This window comes from Anolis sagrei, chromosome 2, assembly GCF_037176765.1.
Source record: "Anolis sagrei isolate rAnoSag1 chromosome 2, rAnoSag1.mat, whole genome shotgun sequence".
Lineage (NCBI taxonomy): Eukaryota > Metazoa > Chordata > Lepidosauria > Squamata > Dactyloidae > Anolis > Anolis sagrei.
In genome coordinates, this window is record NC_090022.1 from 192534819 (window position 1) to 192552635 (window position 17817).

Below are 17817 nucleotides of genomic sequence, written 5' to 3' on the forward strand. Positions count from 1 at the left end.
CACTATTAAGGTATTTGGAAATAATCTGGAAAAGTATGCCTTGATGGAAAAGTATGCTAGAACATTTTCCTGGTTTGATGTGGGTTCATTTCAGTGTGGCATTCTTTGCAGGTGGCTGAAGTTTGAAGAAGACGTGGAACATGGTGGAGAGCGTTGGAGCAAACCCTATGTGGCCACTCTCTCTTTACATAGCCTTTTTGAGCTGAGGAGCTGTATCATCAATGGGATCGTCCTTCTGGATATGTGTGCAAACACCACAGAAGACATTGCAGGTACCTGTTCTTGATAGTTGATTGTCATGACTCTTGCCAACATAGCAGGCGTTATGTTGGCAATTTCTTCCTGGATGTTGGTCTTCAAATCTTGTATGGGGTTTTTTGAAATCCCGTGATTATGTGAACTGTCCAAGGACCCTACTCAGTGTATGGAGAATGGGGGACATCACCTACCTAATATGAGCTTCAAAACTACATAAAACAAAACTTAAGGTATGCGCCTACATCTATATATATAAATCTGTTAGGTTGGTTCAACCGGACAGCAAAACTCCACAACCCCCCAACGAAACTGTACCAAAATTGCCATGCCCCAAGGACAACCCACTCGGTACAAACTAATCCACTCAGAATTGAAAACAACACAACCACACACAGAAAAAAACAGCAAAACAACTGAGCATGCGCACTGGCGCAAAGTCCCCAGCGCGCGCGCACACATGGCCGAACGGCCAACGCACCCTCCGCACTTCCCTCCCTTGCCCAGCACTTCCCACGGCACACACACACACACACAAACAACGCAACTTCCACCGCCCCCTTCCCTCCACCCCCTCCTTCATCTTACCCCTCCCACGCTGCCTCCAAGCCCCGCTCTGCACACTCCAAGCCTCGCCGTGCCGCATCCCCACCGGAAAGACACACCCCCTCCCTTCGCCCCACCCCTTCCCTCCGTGATTCACTCCTGGAAGGAAAGGGGTGGGGCGAAGGGAGGGGGCGTGTCTAACCGGAGAGGGAGGGAGGATGGAAGGAGTGAATCACGGAGGAAAGGGGTGGGGCGAAGGGAGGGGGCGTGTCTTCAAAGTCGCCCCCTCCCTTCGCCCCACCCCTTCCCTCCATGACTTACTCCTTCCCTCCTCCCTCCCCCTCCCTTCTGAGTCCACAGTGCTGTCTGGATGTCGGTGAACTACAACTCCCATACTCAAGGCGAAGGGAGGGGGCATGTCTTTCCGGAGGGAGTGGGAGGAGGGAAGGAGTGACTCAGGGAGGGAAGGGGTGGGGGCGAAGGGAGGGGGCGACTTTGAAGACACAATGATGGATCCGGACCAAAGCATTCAATACGCCCAAATATGAAGACACATGGAGTTTGAGGGAAATAGACCTTGACATTTGGGAGTTGTAGTCACTGGGATTCAGAGTTCACCAACACTCAAAGAGCATCCTGAACCCCACCAACGACAGAATTGGGGCAAACATGCCACACTGAACCCCCATGACCAACAGAAAATACTCACGTTTACACACAAGCATAAAGAAGGGGGAGGAAGGAGGGATGACAGAGAGAGAAAGAGAGAGAGAGAGAGGGGGGGGGAAAGGAAGGAGTGTGAGAGAGAGAAAGAAGGAAAGAGAGCGAGAGAAGGAAGGAAGAGAGGCCAGGCAGAGACTTCAAAACTCTTACTAAAGGCCACAGCAACGCGTGGCAGGGCACAGCTAGTTATATATATATTAAAAAGTCTGATTCATACAATGGGTTTTATTAAGTTTTGAAAAAAGGAAGTTATGCTGCTGCGCCCTGTATGTACATGTGAAATGAATAGGTCAAGTAAGCCTTTCATAAGTCAACAAAACATGAATCTTTTAGAGACCATATGAAAGTTTCTTCCAGAATAGCTCCTTGGGGAATGTTTCAACAACCTCGACTTTTTGATGGCAAAACTTATAGATGTATGATTTATTCAATATGGCTTGTTAGGTGGCAAGGCAGAATAATTCGATTTTCCGTTTTCTTTCCATTTTGCTCTTCAGACATGCTCAATAAGTGATTCTGGAGGCAGCTATTTACTTTCATTGTTTTGTACAAGGACAAACAGCTCAAGTATGCTCATCCTTCCAAGGCCAAGTTTTATTGCATGGTGCACTGCAAAGCCACTCTATGACTCAACTCTGAAAGTCTGTCTTTCTCTAGCTCTCCTTTACCATCTTTTAATGCCAATGCTGCAAAAACAAACAAAAAAGCCATACACACAGAAGCAAAAGAGAAAAAAAGCCAGACATCCTTTTAGCTAGACAGGTTGGTCTTCTGTGAAAAGATTTAGCAAGAAGAAGCTTTTTTCATAGAATCCTAGAGTTGGAAGATACTTTGTGGGCCATCCTGTCCAACCCCCTGCCAAGAACCAGGAAAATCACATTCAAAGCACCCCTGACAGATGGCCATCCTACCTCTGTTTAAAAGCCTCCCAAGAAGGAGCCTCCACCATAGACGCAGGCAGAGAGTTCCACTGCTGAACAGCTTGCACCTCAGCTTTGTTAACTGAGGTCATTCTATTTTTAGTAGAAATGAGATGTTGATTCTTTTAAAGCAAATGTTTTGAAAATATTTATTGGAGGTTATTTTAATTGCTTTAGAAGCTGGCTGTCACTTTTCTCAGTCTTAAGAGGCTTGCTTGTTACAAGGATCATCGAGGTATTGATGGACCCTTAGCAATGTGGAAATCAGTGATTTAGGGTGATGCAATACAAGCTAGTTAGACTTTAGGAAAATCAAGAAGCAGATAATTGTCCTGCATTGTTAATTTGGTAGCATTTGGTCCTTTGCAGCTAGCAATTTGCCTTGGTCTGCGACATAGACTGGCATCTTATCACACAGAAAGAAATTTGAAATAGACCATTCATTTCTACAGATAGTTGCTCTTTTATTTGGATAATGGGATGCTTTGGCAGAGATAAAGAGAGTTTCATTTCCCCCCTTCCAAGAAAGTAGCTTTGCAGAAATAGGTTTTTGATTGGCAAGATCCCATTTAAGGGTTTTGCTATCTCATGATGTCAGCTTCTTAGCACATTTCCTTTCCGCAACAGTTGCCAACAGTAGTCAATTAGGCAAGGTATTCCAGTGAAGCATTGTGTTGCTGATTGCTTATAATTTTATTAAATTTGCAGAGAAATAAAAGCGACTCAAATTGCGGAAGTGAACGGCATTATCTAAAATGGAGTGGCAGATGCATTATTTAGGCAGTGATTTAGTATTTCAGCAAAGTGTATTAACGGGAAGAAAACTCTCTGTTTGGAATCATAGAGGAATTGCCTCAGCAGCATTCTTTTACAACATAAACCTCTTCTGGTGCTGATATATATTAGGCTTTCTAATTCTCTTAAAAGATAGCATCAGGATTTAAAGCATTGGTTCCCAACCTTTTTTTTTTTTTTACCAGGGACCACTTTGACCAGGGACCTCTCTCCAGCCTTAGTATCAAAAGGGTTACGAATCAGCTTTTGGTCAACTTTGGTTTGGTTATTTGGGATTTGGTTTGGTTATTTGGGGTGCTGATTCAGAAAACTGCATTGAATAGACCACATCAGCTCTAGTTTCTGATATATAACATACGTGCCACCTAGTAGTCACCATCTGCTCATCCATAGAAAGCCATATTTCATAATCTAGACCTGATGTGGTCTATCCAGTGCAGTTTTCTGAATCAGCACCCCAAATAACCCCAGGAACAGGTCTAAAAACAAAGACAACAAAGTGCCCCCACTTCCAGGCGCCACATGGAATGACTCCACTCAGAGGGAGGAGGAGGAGAAGCAGCAGTCAGGAGCATTGTTGTTACACCTTTCATGGATAGTCAGTCTCTCCCCTCCCCACTTCCCCATTGCCTTGGCACTATAAGAGGGTTTCATGAGACCATTTGCTCTCGTTGCAACGGTGTAGTAACAGTACGGACCATATTTTAGTTCTTTTTTATATATAAGTAATCTTTATTGAGTTTTACAAGATTAATTTTAGTTCTTGAGGACCACTGGTGGTCCACGGACCACAGGTTGGAAAGCACTGATTTAAAGCTTGCAGAGATAGATTCAGCACCTTGGATAGCTCATTCATAGTCTAAAATTGCTTGACTGGAGCAGACTCACAATCCAACTGACATGGAAGTCACAAACCTGCATTGCAGTTATGTTGTGGCTACTTAAGGGAATTCAGGTTATTTACTCCCAGCTCTCAGTTAAGTTTGGCATTACTACTCCCTACGGTTTAACCTTCAGAAAGAGCATTTCTCCATGTTGACCTTAATGATAACTTTGATAAGTTAACTTTTTGGACCACAACTCCCAGAACCCCTGTGCTGGCTACATGTTCAAAGAAATGTAATGCAAAACAGGTTTCAGTCTCCAGAAGAAGCCCTCAACAACTTATCCAAGGTTGTAGTCTTTCAAACAGGATCTATCCCCTTCCTGTGTTAATAGTTAGGATATCAACAAGTGGAGGAGAGAAGTTTAAATCTTTTGTCCTTTGTCACAGCTCGTTCCTCTGAGTCTGCTATTTTTGCTGTTGTTTATTCATTCAGTCGCTTCCAACTCTTCGTGACCTCCTGGACCAGCACACACCAGAGCTCCCTGATAGTTGTCACCACCCCCAGCTCCTTCAGAGCCAATGACTTCAAGGATACCATCTATCCATGTTGCCCTTGGTCGGCCCCTCTTCCTTTTTCCTTCCATTTTCCCCAGCATCATTATCTTCTCTAAGCTTTCCTGTTTTTATTTGTATTGGGAGAAAAATCTCATTGGCTCTGGAGAGATCATGTTTACTTAGTATAATCCTCAAAGTTTCAATTGGAGATGGTGTTTCATTTGTATTGTGTCTGAGTAACTCAACTGTTCACCCTTGCAGATATGATTCTAGATCAAAAAGAAACTTCATCTGAGTTTGATGAAGCCACTCGTAAAAAAGTCTGGGATATTCTCCTGAAAAAGCATCATCATCAAAACGAGAAGAAGAAGAACAGCATCCTCCCTATTGTCCGCTCTTTTGCTGATGTTGCCCAGAAAAGAGCTGAACCTCAGCCACCGGAAAAGACAGGTGAGAATCTTGGGATGTTGTTTCTTGTAAACTTGTAAATAATTTAGCATTAGTTCAAAATCCTCTGGCTGTCTCTAGCTATGGGGTAAGGACATCTTGATTGCAGCAAAACCCATAGAGACATCTTACCAAGCCCTTCATCCTATTATGTGATGGGAGCTTCCCACTTCAAGCATGCACAGAGAATCTGATGCTCCAAACACCATCTGTAGAGCTCCTTTTCATAGCCAGGAGAGGTGTGTTAAAATTGTGATGCCTTATAAAATCTGGAACCCCAAGCAGAAGAACTGTGTGAACAAATCAAAAGTTAGAGATGAGGTTGCACACATTGAATTTCTCCTTTTTTCGTGTACCTGGTGGAAAACCTGGAACATTTGGTTAAACCTGGAGCAGAAATGGTGCTATTACCACCCTATCATTGCTACCATCCCCATTTCCCCATGTCCTTGCTACTTGTATAGATGTAAATTGACTTTACTTTTTGACTTACATTATTTTGTATTGTTATACGGCATTGAATGTTTGCCTTTTTATTTGTTGTAAGCTGCCCTGAATCCCCATCTTGGTCTCCTCACAATTGTCCCACTTCTCAAACACTCTGTGTTTCATTTGGAAAAATGCTGCATTTGAAGAGCTGAGACGGTGTTGTATTTCAGAGTCAATGCTGACTTTTGTGGAGAGGTGGCTGCCAAAGTAGTGGAAATGGTTAACATTTTCTAACGTTACACCATTAAGCTGTATTTCTGGCATTGCAGAAATTGGCTTATGATTAGAATAAAGGAAGAACAGATACTTATGAATTTTTTTATGAGACCTCCCCATATACAGATAATATTTCAGAACTGATATCATTCTTGTATACTTAGCTGTGCAGCTGAAAGCCAAAACAGTTGTATGTACATGTGTTTAACTTTGTGTATATACAATAGGTTCTCCACTTTCATGGGGTTGGGGTGGTGAATTGCCATGAAAAGAAGAAAACTATTTTTGTTTTAGATAAGATGCCACCTCTCTAGAAATCTCTTGGTCATCCAGCTGACATATGGTTAACTCATGGTGCATCTACACTGCAGAATTAATGCAGTTTGACACCATGGCTCAATGTTACAGAATCCTGGTATTTGCAGTTTTATGAGGCACCAGCATTATTTGGCGGAGATGGCTAAAGACCTTGTAAAATTACAACTCCCATAATAGCATAGTATTGAGACATGGCAATTAAAGTGGTATCAAACTGCATTCATTCTATAGTGTATATGTACTTATAGTTAGCCACCAGTTACAGAAAATCTTGCAAACCGGAAGATTGGCAGTTCAAGCAAAGCCATGGGTGGGGTGAGCTCCCAACGTCAGCCCAGCTTCTGCTTACCTAGCAGTTTGAAAACAGTAATATGAGTAGATAAATAGGTACCTGTGTGGGGTGGAGGTAAAAGGCACCCTGAAGATATGCTTGAATTTGATCAGGAAAAGGCGTCCATGGACAACAGGCTCCTCGGAAAAACACCGAAATGATAAAGAGGGGAAGCCTTACATCCGTCTATGTCTTTGTTAATTGTATAAAGGCATTGAATGTTTGCTGTATATGTGTTCTGAGTCCCCTCGGGAAGATAGAGCGGAATATAAATAAAGTATATTATATTAACCAAATCTGCAAATAATCAAATCTGCAAAACATTAAACCCGCAAAAGCTGGGGAGAGGGAGGGGCAGGCAGTGCATATGTATGTGAGAAACACCACAAGAGATATGGGGTTATGTTAAAAACGACTATTTGTGTTTCTTTCATCCAAGATTCTGTGTTGTTTTCACCTCAGGGATGAACTTACTGACTCTCCCGCCTCCTTCAGCTTCACCTTCCACCTCTTCAGATGTGAGAAATGGATTGACACATGAGACTACTCCAACTGACTTGAGCAAAGTAATGGTTAACTTACTCATTTCTTCATCATATTCTTCTTGGACACATTAAAATTAATAACACATACAAATGTAAATTTAAGTTCAAAACGGAAACAAAAAAGCTTAATTAAAAGTAGAAGATAGTGTTTCTTCTTGTGCCTGCAATTCACATTGTTTCATGAGGGTTATATTATTCTTTTGATCAACAAAACTGTTGATGTGACTGCAAAGTGAGATGCCACCTCTCACTGCAAAGTATTTTCCAACACAGCATATACCGATTGGAGTAGAACATTGGGTCTCTTTCTCATCTTTAAGGTCCAATTCCTTGCAGATAAGATAAAAAAGGGCAAAAAAAAAATTGCACCAGAGAGAAAGAAGGTCATTTTGAAAGTATTCTAAAAAGGGTAAAATAAAACATTGCAGTATTAGTTTAGTTAGAATAGTAAACTAGTTAATAGCTGAAAGTTTTGGTATTCTTGAAAGGAATCTTAATCCAGCAGTCAGCAAACCTAGATTTTGGAAATACATTGTACAAAGAACCGGTTGGATTTCGTTAGATGCAAAACAGTGAAATGTTCACATCTGGACATGTTGCATGTAGTGTATGGACTGAGAAATTGTTTTGGTGATATTATTGTGTAGAATTTGGATTACAGGTCTTCAAAATGACTGTAAACGTATGTTAGGAATTACACAAGTGCCAGGGAGAATTGGACAAAAGAAGATGCTCAGGATGTGGTTGCCATTGTAGTAAGGAGAGACAGGGAGCGAACAAGATGCATCACCTAAAAGTACTCTTAGACGAAAAAGAGTCAGATACACAGATCTGTGATGCTCTCCAGCTCCATTTTATTTCAGCCTATCTATTCTCAGAGCCCAAAGACCAAGCTTCCTTGCTACCTCCACCTATGCCTCCCTTTCAGAAGTAATTAGAAATTAATGCAATTTGCAATCCATACTAAGTTAACTACACTTCCATAAATCAATATGAAACTGAATTGCAGATTATCTCAATTATGTCAGTGGGAATTAACTATCTGGATACACATACTTATGTATAATTACTGATTTACAGTACAAATCTACACACATCTAATCAGAAATATCCCCCACTCTTTCTGGAATTTGTATAGATGACATCTATGGGGAGACAATCTCAGACAATGGACAAATGTGTTGGTATCCACAATCCCCCACAGGGACCTTGGGAAAGTCATTGTTTTCCTGGGATGCATCTACAATGTAGAATTAATGCTTATTGATATGGTTTTACCTGCCACGGCTCAATGCTATGATATCCTGGGAGTTGCAGTTTTACAAGATCTTGATCTTCACTAAGGAAGACATGAAAAACAAGCTCATGGGATGGGTTAGAGGATAATTGCTGTTGGTCCATTAATACCAATAGGCCTCTACAGGCACCTACGGACTCATCTCCAAGACCCTACACTTGGAAGGCAATTATACTTGGCCATGAGTGATCATGATGATGATGATGATGATGATGATGATGATGATCATTAATACCAAGCATAATGCTGAACATCAATTTGCTATGGGTAGTTGTGGCAGAAACGGATCTCTGTACAATGTCTTATTGCATATATATATATATATATATATATATATATATATATGGTGGAATTTAGTAGAAGAAGGGTCTAGAGCAATAGTTCTCAACCTGTGGGTCCCCAGGTGCGTTGGTCTACAATTCCCAGAAATCCAAGCCAGTTCACCAGCTGTTAGGATTTCTGGGAGTTGAAGGCCAAAACATTTGGGGACCAACAGGTTGAGAATCACTTGTCTTAAGAAAACTATGAAAACAGGATGTGTATTTTCTGTGGAACAAAATAATAAGCTCTCTTCCATTTAAGTCCATACATAGAAATTATGCTTTTTGGGGTTTTTTTTTGTTTTTGTTTTTAATTAGGCAGAACTCCATTTTATGAAAAAGATCCCCGTTGGAGCTGAAGCCTCAAACGTGTTAGTAGGAGAAGTAGATTTTCTCACTCGACCCCTTGTTGCCTTTGTGCGTTTATCACCAGCTGTACTTCTTCCGGGCATGACTGAAGTCCCACTCCCTACCAGGTAAGTGTTGCTGATGATGATAGTAGTGGTATGAACTAGGCCATAGCTCCTTAAACCTTGCAAATGCTGATTTGTTATCAGTAAATGTTTATTTTTATACCTAATTTATATACCTATATCCCTGGGGTCACAAGTGGAAGCGTTTAAGAAGCCCTGAACTAGACAACAACAACAAGAACGTGTAATTATGATTGTTGATATGTAGTTATTTTGGGCAACTGTACTATTTCTCCACTACAGCTTCAATGCATCTCTATATCAACTGAAAATCTGCTGACAGTTGTATTTGGTGAGATTGTTAAATAGGACACTGTAGAGTGCGTTTGTAAATAACAGACAGCTGTTAAACCGATTTGTAGTGTCTGTATAATATCATTAAAGCAGACTGTAAGTCCTTAATTGTAGTTGTGCTGGAAAGCATGGAGAACTCCACTGGAGTTCTCCAGTGGCTCTTGAGAACTAGAAGAGGGTGATTTTGATTAATCAGACATACTGAGAGAAATAGAGGGAGAAGTGAGATGTCTTCATGCCATTACTTAGAAATGAACTATAATATCTATAGGGGTGTTGTGGGAGTTCCAGGCTGCATGACCGTGTTCTACCAGCGTTTTCTCCTGACATTTCACCTCCACCTGTGTTTGGCATATTCAGAGGATCTCTGAAGATGCCAGTCACAGATGCAGGTGAAACATCAGGAGAAAATGATGCTAAAACACAGCCATACAGCCTGGAACTCCCACAATACCCCAGTGATTCCGGCTGTGAAAGCCTTGAACAATACATATAATATCGATAGTTTGAATACACTGTTGGTTTGATACTGCAATAGAATTTCACAAATGTTATGCATTCTTTCTAGAAACACCAACAGTAATCACACACTGGGACATTATACCTACTAAATCATAGTAGTTCCTGGCTAGTTGTGTTGTATTACTCACAACAAGTAATGACTTGTTATCTTTTGAGCTGATGTTAGTCACAAGTTTACGCCTCTCCCATTCTCGCCAAAATTGATCAGCTAGTAGTGGTTGTGATGATTATGAAAGCCCTCTCAGTGAGAAGAATAACAACCCATGGACCTGTGAAAGATTACAAAGGGCACTGTGTGGTGTCAGCAGGAGAACTCTTTGCAGTTCTTCAATCTAAAAGTGCCTTGTTTTGTTGTTTGTTATATGCTGTTGATGTTCCAGCTGTTTCTATTAAATAGGAAAACATTTTGAGTCACTAAGTAATTTTTTTTGTTCATTTGCAGGGTTTAGGGGCAGTTGTTATGTTCAGGATTATAACACTCAAGTGCTTGCTTGAGGAACCAAATGAACCCTTGGACAAACTTTTCCATATGTATAAAGGGCCTGTGCTAACAGTAATTTAGAAGTCAGTTTAGTTTTCTTAGCATATACACTTTCTGTTGTATTAAAACTACATTTAGTTAGCATTCTCTACTTGTGGTCACCGTGAAACAATTAATTCAGGTCCAACCCAATATTCTGGAATACCCTCCCAAAAGAGAGTAGATTAGCCCCTACCCTTGAATCCTTCCGTTCTAGCCTAAAAACATGGATTTTTAAACAGGCCTTTGGCTGAAATGGGCCTATATTAGGTTGACACTTTGGTACTTTAGTTGTGTATTGATGAAAAGTGTTTTTGAATTGTGTATTTTATTTAATTTTATGTGTTCATAGTAGTTGTTTATAACTTTTATGTGATATTGTTTTGTACTTATGTACTGTTGATGTTTATATCGTACTTGCATCACCTTGTTAGCCGCCCTGAGTCCCTTTTTGGGAAAGGGAAGTAGGATATGAATAAAGTTTTTTATATTATTATTATTATTATTATTATTATTATTATTATTATGTAATCCTGAATGATGACAAATGCAAGGTTGGGGTGAAAATTGCTGGAAGAAACATTAACAACCTTAGATATGCAGATGACACCACTTTGATGGCTGAAAGCGAGGAGGAGCTGAGGAACCTTCTAATCAAGGTGAAAGAGGAAAGCGCAAAAGCTGGGTTGCAGTTAAACATTTAAAAAAAAACAGATTATGGCAACAAGAATGATTGACAACTGGGAAATAGAGGGAGAAAACGTGGAGGCAGTGACAGATTTTGTATTTCTAGGTGCAAAGATTACTACAGATTCAGACTGCAGCCAGGAAATCAGGAGACGCTTACTTCTTGGGAGGAGAGCAATGTCCAATTTCAGTAAAATAGTGAAGAGTAGAGACATCACACTGGCAATGAAGATCCGCATAGTTAAAGCAATGGCGTTCCCCATAGTCACCTACGGATGTGAGAGCTGGACGTTACGGAAGGCTGAGCAAAGGAAGACAGATGCTTTTGAACTGTGGTGTTGGAGGAAAGTTCTGAGAGTGCCTTGGACTGCGAGAAGATCCAACCAGTCCATCCTCCAGGAAACAAATCCCGACTGCTCATTGGAGGGAAGAATAGTAGAGGCAAAGATGAAGTACTTTGGCCATATCATGAGAAGACAGGAAAGCTTAGAAAATACAATTATGCTGGGGAAAATGGAAGGAAAAAGAGGAGCCGACCAAGGGCAAGATGGATGGATGGTATCCTTGAAGTGACTGGATTGACCTTGAAGGAGCTGGGGGTGGTGACGGCTGACAGGGAGCTCTGGCGTGGACTGGTCCATGAAGTCACGAAGAGTCGGAAATGACTGAACAAATGAATAATAACAACAAATATCAAGGTTCAAAAATGTGTATGACAATAATTTATATATGTTCATTTGAAACACCTTTGTACAAGTATCCCGGAAACAGGACCTCTAGATGATTGTGCACAACATTATTTATGTACCTACACATATATGAACAACAAGGATAAGGATGTCCAACACATCCAAACACACAGACTGGAGGTGAATTTATATGCATGCATACGGCCATATTATTTTCTTATTGGTGAAATGGCTGCTGTACAAAATATGGAGCTGTCTAACTTTTACTCTGGGGAACTGCCCCAAATCAATAATGTAGTATACCTCAGGCTACTCAGAGGGTAGATTAGAATGGTCCTTCTCTTTTTTTCTTACTCTTATGCTGTTCTTGTTGAAACGAGAAGCAGCCAGATTGCTCACCGGAGCGGTGTACAGGGAGCATACCACCCCCCTGTTGCGTCAGCTCCACTGGCTGCCGATCCAATTCCGAGCACAATTCAAAGTGCTGGTTTTGACCTACAAAACCCTACACGGTTCCAGCCCAGTGTATTTGTCCGAACGGATCTCCCTCTACATCCCACCTCGAAGTTTAAGATCTTCTGGGGAGGCCCTGCTCTCGACTCCGCCACTGTCACAAGTGAGGCTGGCGGAGACTGGGAGCAGGGCCTTCTCAGTGGTGGCCCCCCGCCTGTGGAACTCACTCCCCGGGGAGATTAGATCGGCGACTTCCCACCTGACATTTAGGAGAAAACTGAAGACCTGGGTGTGGGACCAAGCCTTTGGTCATTCTAACAACTAAACTAAGGATCGGACGATAGATATGGACAAATGGAATGGAATGAAATATGGACTCTGAACCCTGAGCTTGAGATTGTTTTAGCATGAGACTGTTTTATTATTTTATTATGTATTGATGTTTTTTAATTTAATTGTTGAATTGTTTTTGTATTTTGTACTACTGTTAATGGATTTGGGCATCTAATTGTGCCTCCACTGTAAGCCGCCCTGAGTCCCCCCCAGGGTGAGAAGGGCGGGGTATAAGTAAGTGAAATAAAATAATAAATAATAAACAGCTGTTTTCGTACAGCAGTCCTCAAAACTGATGACAGCCAAAGTCAACATGCAGGTTTGAATCTTATATTTTCTTGCAGTATGTGTGAGATGCTACAAATCTCAATTTCTTTAAAAGACACCTGTCTGTTAGAGTTTGTTATAGTTTCTGGCAGATTCGTAGGTAATTGTAAAGTCAGGAGTGATTAAGGAGAACCTAAGTTCTGAGTAAATCACAAAGTAACTAATGAATGGAATCTGTAAGCAATAAAGAATTCGCTGCAGGTGTAATGCAGTAGATTATTGGTTAGGCCTGTAAACTGTCTTGAGTCGCCTGCAGGCTGAGAAAGATGGTATACAAATACAGCAAATAAATAAATAAATAAATAGGGACATAAATTAAGCGAACAACGACATCATGTTAGCTTCTCCATGATAGAGGTTTTGGGCATTCCAAGAATAGTGAACTGTTTGGGACTTCCCTATAGAAGAGACTTCAGTGTGTGATTTGATTCCATGAACCAGTGGATCAAATACTGCTTTATAACTGAAAATATAATGAAAGAGAATACTCCAAGTAGAAGGAGGAGGAGAAACTATCTATATCTATATCTATATCTATATTGGATTAAGGTAAAGGTAAAGGTTTCCCCTTGACATCAAGTCTAGTTGAGTCTGACTCTGGGAGTGGTACTCATCTCCATTTCTAAGCCGAAGAGCTGGCGTTGTCTGTAGACACCTCCAAGGTCATGTGGCCGGCATGACTACATGGAGCACTGTTACCTTCCTGCCGAAGTGGTACCTATTGATTTACTCACATTTGCATGTTTTTGAACTGCTAGATTGGCAGAAGCTGGGGCTAACAGCAGTAGCTCATCCAACTCCCCGGATTCAAACCGCTGACCTTTCAGTCAGAAAGTTCAGCAACTCAGTGGTTTTACCCGCTGTGCCATTGGGGACTCCATATTTTGGATTACGGAACTGTAAAGAGATAAAAAGCCTTTTTGGTTGGAATAAAAATAAAGTCTGCTGTTTGTTTAATGTTTATACTCCAGAGTTACTAGGATTATCAGCACGCACTTCTGCTGTGTAGCTTGAAGTTTGATAAAGTGTTTTAAGGATAGAAAATTATCCAACAGCGTCCAAATGTTGTAGCCCATTGTACAATAAAAGCTCTCTCACACGCAGTCTTCTTTTCTGTGTAGGTTCTTCTTTCTCCTACTTGGTCCAATAGGGAAAGGAAAGCAATACCATGAGATTGGGAGATCCATGGCTACTCTCATGACTGATGAGGTATGGTAAAATACTGAAGGTTATTTCCGTTCTTTAAGTTGTGTGCATTACAGAGATCTACAGGTAATCCCCACATCCAGCTATTTCTGAAACTTAAGCCACGCTAGAGAAATTTTAGAAAACATGTGTCAAACTCAAGGCCTGCCATGTTATTTTATGTGGCCCTCCAGATGTTTGACTACAACTCCCATATTCCTCATCATTAGACTAGAACTGAGGGGAATTGTGATACAGTTCACGCCTCTGGGAGGCTGAAGGTTACTCTGTTTAGTCAGGAGAGTGGAGCTCGAATGTAGATACATAGCTTGTGGTTATGATGCCTGAGGGTGCTTCCAGACAGAGAACTTGATGTCCACTTCATTGTACTCTTCACATTTCTCCACCTGAGGAAGACGTTAGTCAGTCGAAACCGGTCTGGAAATTCTCTTACAAGGGACTGAAAACTCCACTCAAGAGTATCTTTAGAGAAAGTAAGGGATCTTATGCCCTTAAGAGAAGTCTGCTTTACAGCAAGAAAGACTCTACTTTTGTTACTGATATAAAATCACTGTTAAACAAGAGTTTTTTGTTCATTGTATATTGCTCAATTCTATATTATTTAAGTTGGTTATACATTTAATATTGTATTATATAAGCTGAAAAAAACATTCACCTTTGTGATGTATGTACTACGACTTGTGGATTTGTGTTTGTTCTGATTTTGGGAATCCATTGTCTTTTGTGTTAATTGCAACCATGAAGCAAACCCATGACAGGGTTTTTGTGGGGCAAGATTTACCCTGAGGGAGGCTGAGAGAGTGCAACTTGCCCAAGGTTTCCATCTGCACCTTGGCCTCCAGAGTCCTAGTGCAACATTCAAACCTCTTCACCAAACTGTCTGTCTGCCTTCTTCATGTAGACAGTCCCAAAACATTGACAACTTTCTAAGAGCCCTTCCACACAGCCACATAACCCAGGATATCAGGGCAGAAAATCCCACAATATGTGCTTTGAACTAGGTTATCTGAGTTCACACTGCCATATGTTCCAGTTCAAAGCAGATAATCTGGGATATTATTGAGCTGTGTGGAAGGGCCTAAGAAAATATAGTATGTGCCTCATTTATTTATTTATTTATTTATTTGGAGTGCTTCTACCCGCCCTTCTCAACCCCCTAAGGGGGACTCAGGGCGGCTTACAAAAGGCACAATTTGATGCTCAACAATTCACAAAATACAGTATACAATTTACAATTTAACATCAACAGTTATTACTAGTTAAAACAATCAAATCAATACAATAACAGCAATAAAATCATCTTGTGGTCATTGTTCGCCGATTTATAAACCCATAATCCACCCAGCAATGTCATTGTCCTTTCCTACTCTGGTCGTCATTGCCATTTGTCCATCTGCCATCTTACCCGAAGGCCTGGTCCCAAATCCAGGTTTTTAACTTCCTCCTGAAGGAGAGGAGGGATGTTGATGACCTAATTTCCCCGGGGAGTGCATTCCACAGGCGAGGGGCCACCACCGAGAAGGCCCTATCTCTCGTCCCCACCAGTCTCACTTGTGATAAAGGTGGGGCCGAGAGCAGGGCCTCCCTGGAAGATCTTAAACTCCGAGGTGGGATGTAGAAGGAGATTTAGCTCTTTACTCAAAGTTCATAACTAGTGCCATAGCAATTTTTCCAATGCAGGGCCTAAATATTATGCTTGATATAGGTTTACTGGTAAAAACTATTGCATTTCCCTTTCCTTACTTCTGCTCCATATCAGTAACCACTGCTGGCAGTGCTGGTCAAACACAGAGCGTGAAATTGTTATGACAGAGGTAAATATGCCTAGATGTTACAGGAAAGAGAGAAGCAGGGAGGATCTGTCATAGATGAGTCATTCCTGGCAGAAGTCCTGGGATTTTAGTTCTGTTCCTCTGTCATTCAAAAATAGAAAATTTCAATGATCATCTTAAACATCTTAAATGGCTACCTGTTTTTGCATCTTGAGTAGCATTTTAAAAGTACCGACAATTCAAAAAGAAATCAGCTAGACAGGTTAGTACAGGAAGAAGCAAGTTGAAAGATCTAAAATAATCAGAACGAAGGTGATAGAAGAGGTACCAGTATTCGCATTACAACAGGGCAAGTGCAGTGGGGTGGGCACTTTCTGTTTGTTATGGCCCTTAGGTTTGAAAGATAGAGGTGGGGAAGAAGAGGGTGGGATTTGTAAAGGATGATCAATCATAGAATCATTGAATTGGAAGAGATCTCTTGGACCATCCAGTCCAACCCCCTTCCAAGAAGCAGGAAAATCGCATTCAAAGCACCCCTGACAGATGGCCATCTAGCCTCTACTTAAAAGCCTCCAAAGAAGGAGCCTCCACCACACCTCGGGGTAGAGAACAGATCTTACAGTCAGGAAGTTCTTCTTAATCTTCCAATCATTCCAGAGTAATTTGAAGTATAGATTCAAGGGGATTTATTCATAGTAGCAGAACATGACAGTTACTGAAAATGTACACAGAAACTATGCGAAAACTGTCTAATGCAGGCATAACACCAATAAATGCATTCAATAATAGGGGAGGTTCTTCTAAGCTAATACATAATCAAGTATGCTCTTTTTAAAAACATCTTTGTATATGGAGATACACAGAACTTCACCAGTACTTGTAGAATACTGTATACCCTTTAGCCTATGAACTGCATTACTTAAAACAAACCAGAAACATTCTGGTATAGCACATCTCTGTCTCTATCGTTGTTGTGTCTTACTTTTCAGAACAAGTCTATTAACAGATGGTAATCATTTATTTGATAAGGCAGGTTTTTTTAAATGGCTTTCGTTCTTGTTTCATTGTTAAATATAACTAACTGATGTCTCTTCTTGGCCTTGTGATAATAGATTTTCCATGATGTTGCTTACAAAGCCAAGGACCGTAGTGACCTGTTGGCTGGGTTTGATGAATTTCTGGACCAGGTGACAGTGCTACCGCCTGGAGAATGGGACCCATCGATTAGAATAGAGCCACCCAAACACCTCCCTTCCCAGGTAAATCATAATATGGAGACTTTCAGAATATTAGAGTACAGAAGTTTAATGCTGAATCTTATGCTGGAGAACTTGTCCTCTGAGTTAGGTGGGCAATGTAAACAAGCTTGTAGTATATGATAATGTTTCCACCTATTTGTTCAGAGCCAGCCTAGCTGAAGATAGTTTGTTCAACTATTTTGGCATATTGAAATTGCAGGCAGGACTTTGTTCTTGTTGAGTCTTGTGTTAAAACTGTAGCAACCCTGATTGTGTGTGTACATTATTTGACTTTTATTGTACTACTACGTTTTAATGGTTTTTGTGTGCCAGTTCAATGGACATAGGTTTGAACTGTTACCAGTGTTAGAGAATTGATAAAATCCCCTAATTTGTTGAATAGTGGCAACAAAGACTCACATAGTTAAAGCAATAGTATTCCCCATAGCAACCTATGGATGTGAGAACTGGGCCATAAGGAAAGCTGAGCGAAGGAAGATAGACACCTTTGAACTGTGGTGCTGAAGGAAAATTCTGAGAGAGCCTTGGACCGCGAGAAGATCAAAGCAGTCAATACTCCAGGAAATAATGCCTGACTGCTCACTGAAGGATATTAGAGGCCAAGATGAAGTACTTTGGCCACATCATGAGAAGACAGGAAAGCTTAGAGAAGACTATAATGCTGGTGAAAATGGAAGGAAAAAGGAAGATGGAGAGACC

At 41.0% G+C, this 17817-nt stretch overlaps 1 protein-coding gene across 2 annotated transcripts in view; it reads left to right on the forward strand.

The window, feature by feature from the left end:
- Window positions 1–17817, forward strand: part of SLC4A8 (solute carrier family 4 member 8) — a 122962-nt gene that overhangs the window by 62571 nt on the left and 42574 nt on the right. For both annotated transcript variants that reach the window (XM_067464293.1, XM_060762798.2), the window contains exons 5-10: window positions 112–272; window positions 4882–5070; window positions 6884–6987; window positions 8902–9059; window positions 14003–14090; window positions 16972–17118. In XM_067464293.1, coding sequence (XP_067320394.1) covers window positions 112–272; window positions 4882–5070; window positions 6884–6987; window positions 8902–9059; window positions 14003–14090; window positions 16972–17118 — 847 coding nt within the window. The remainder of the gene's footprint in view (window positions 1–111; window positions 273–4881; window positions 5071–6883; window positions 6988–8901; window positions 9060–14002; window positions 14091–16971; window positions 17119–17817) is intronic.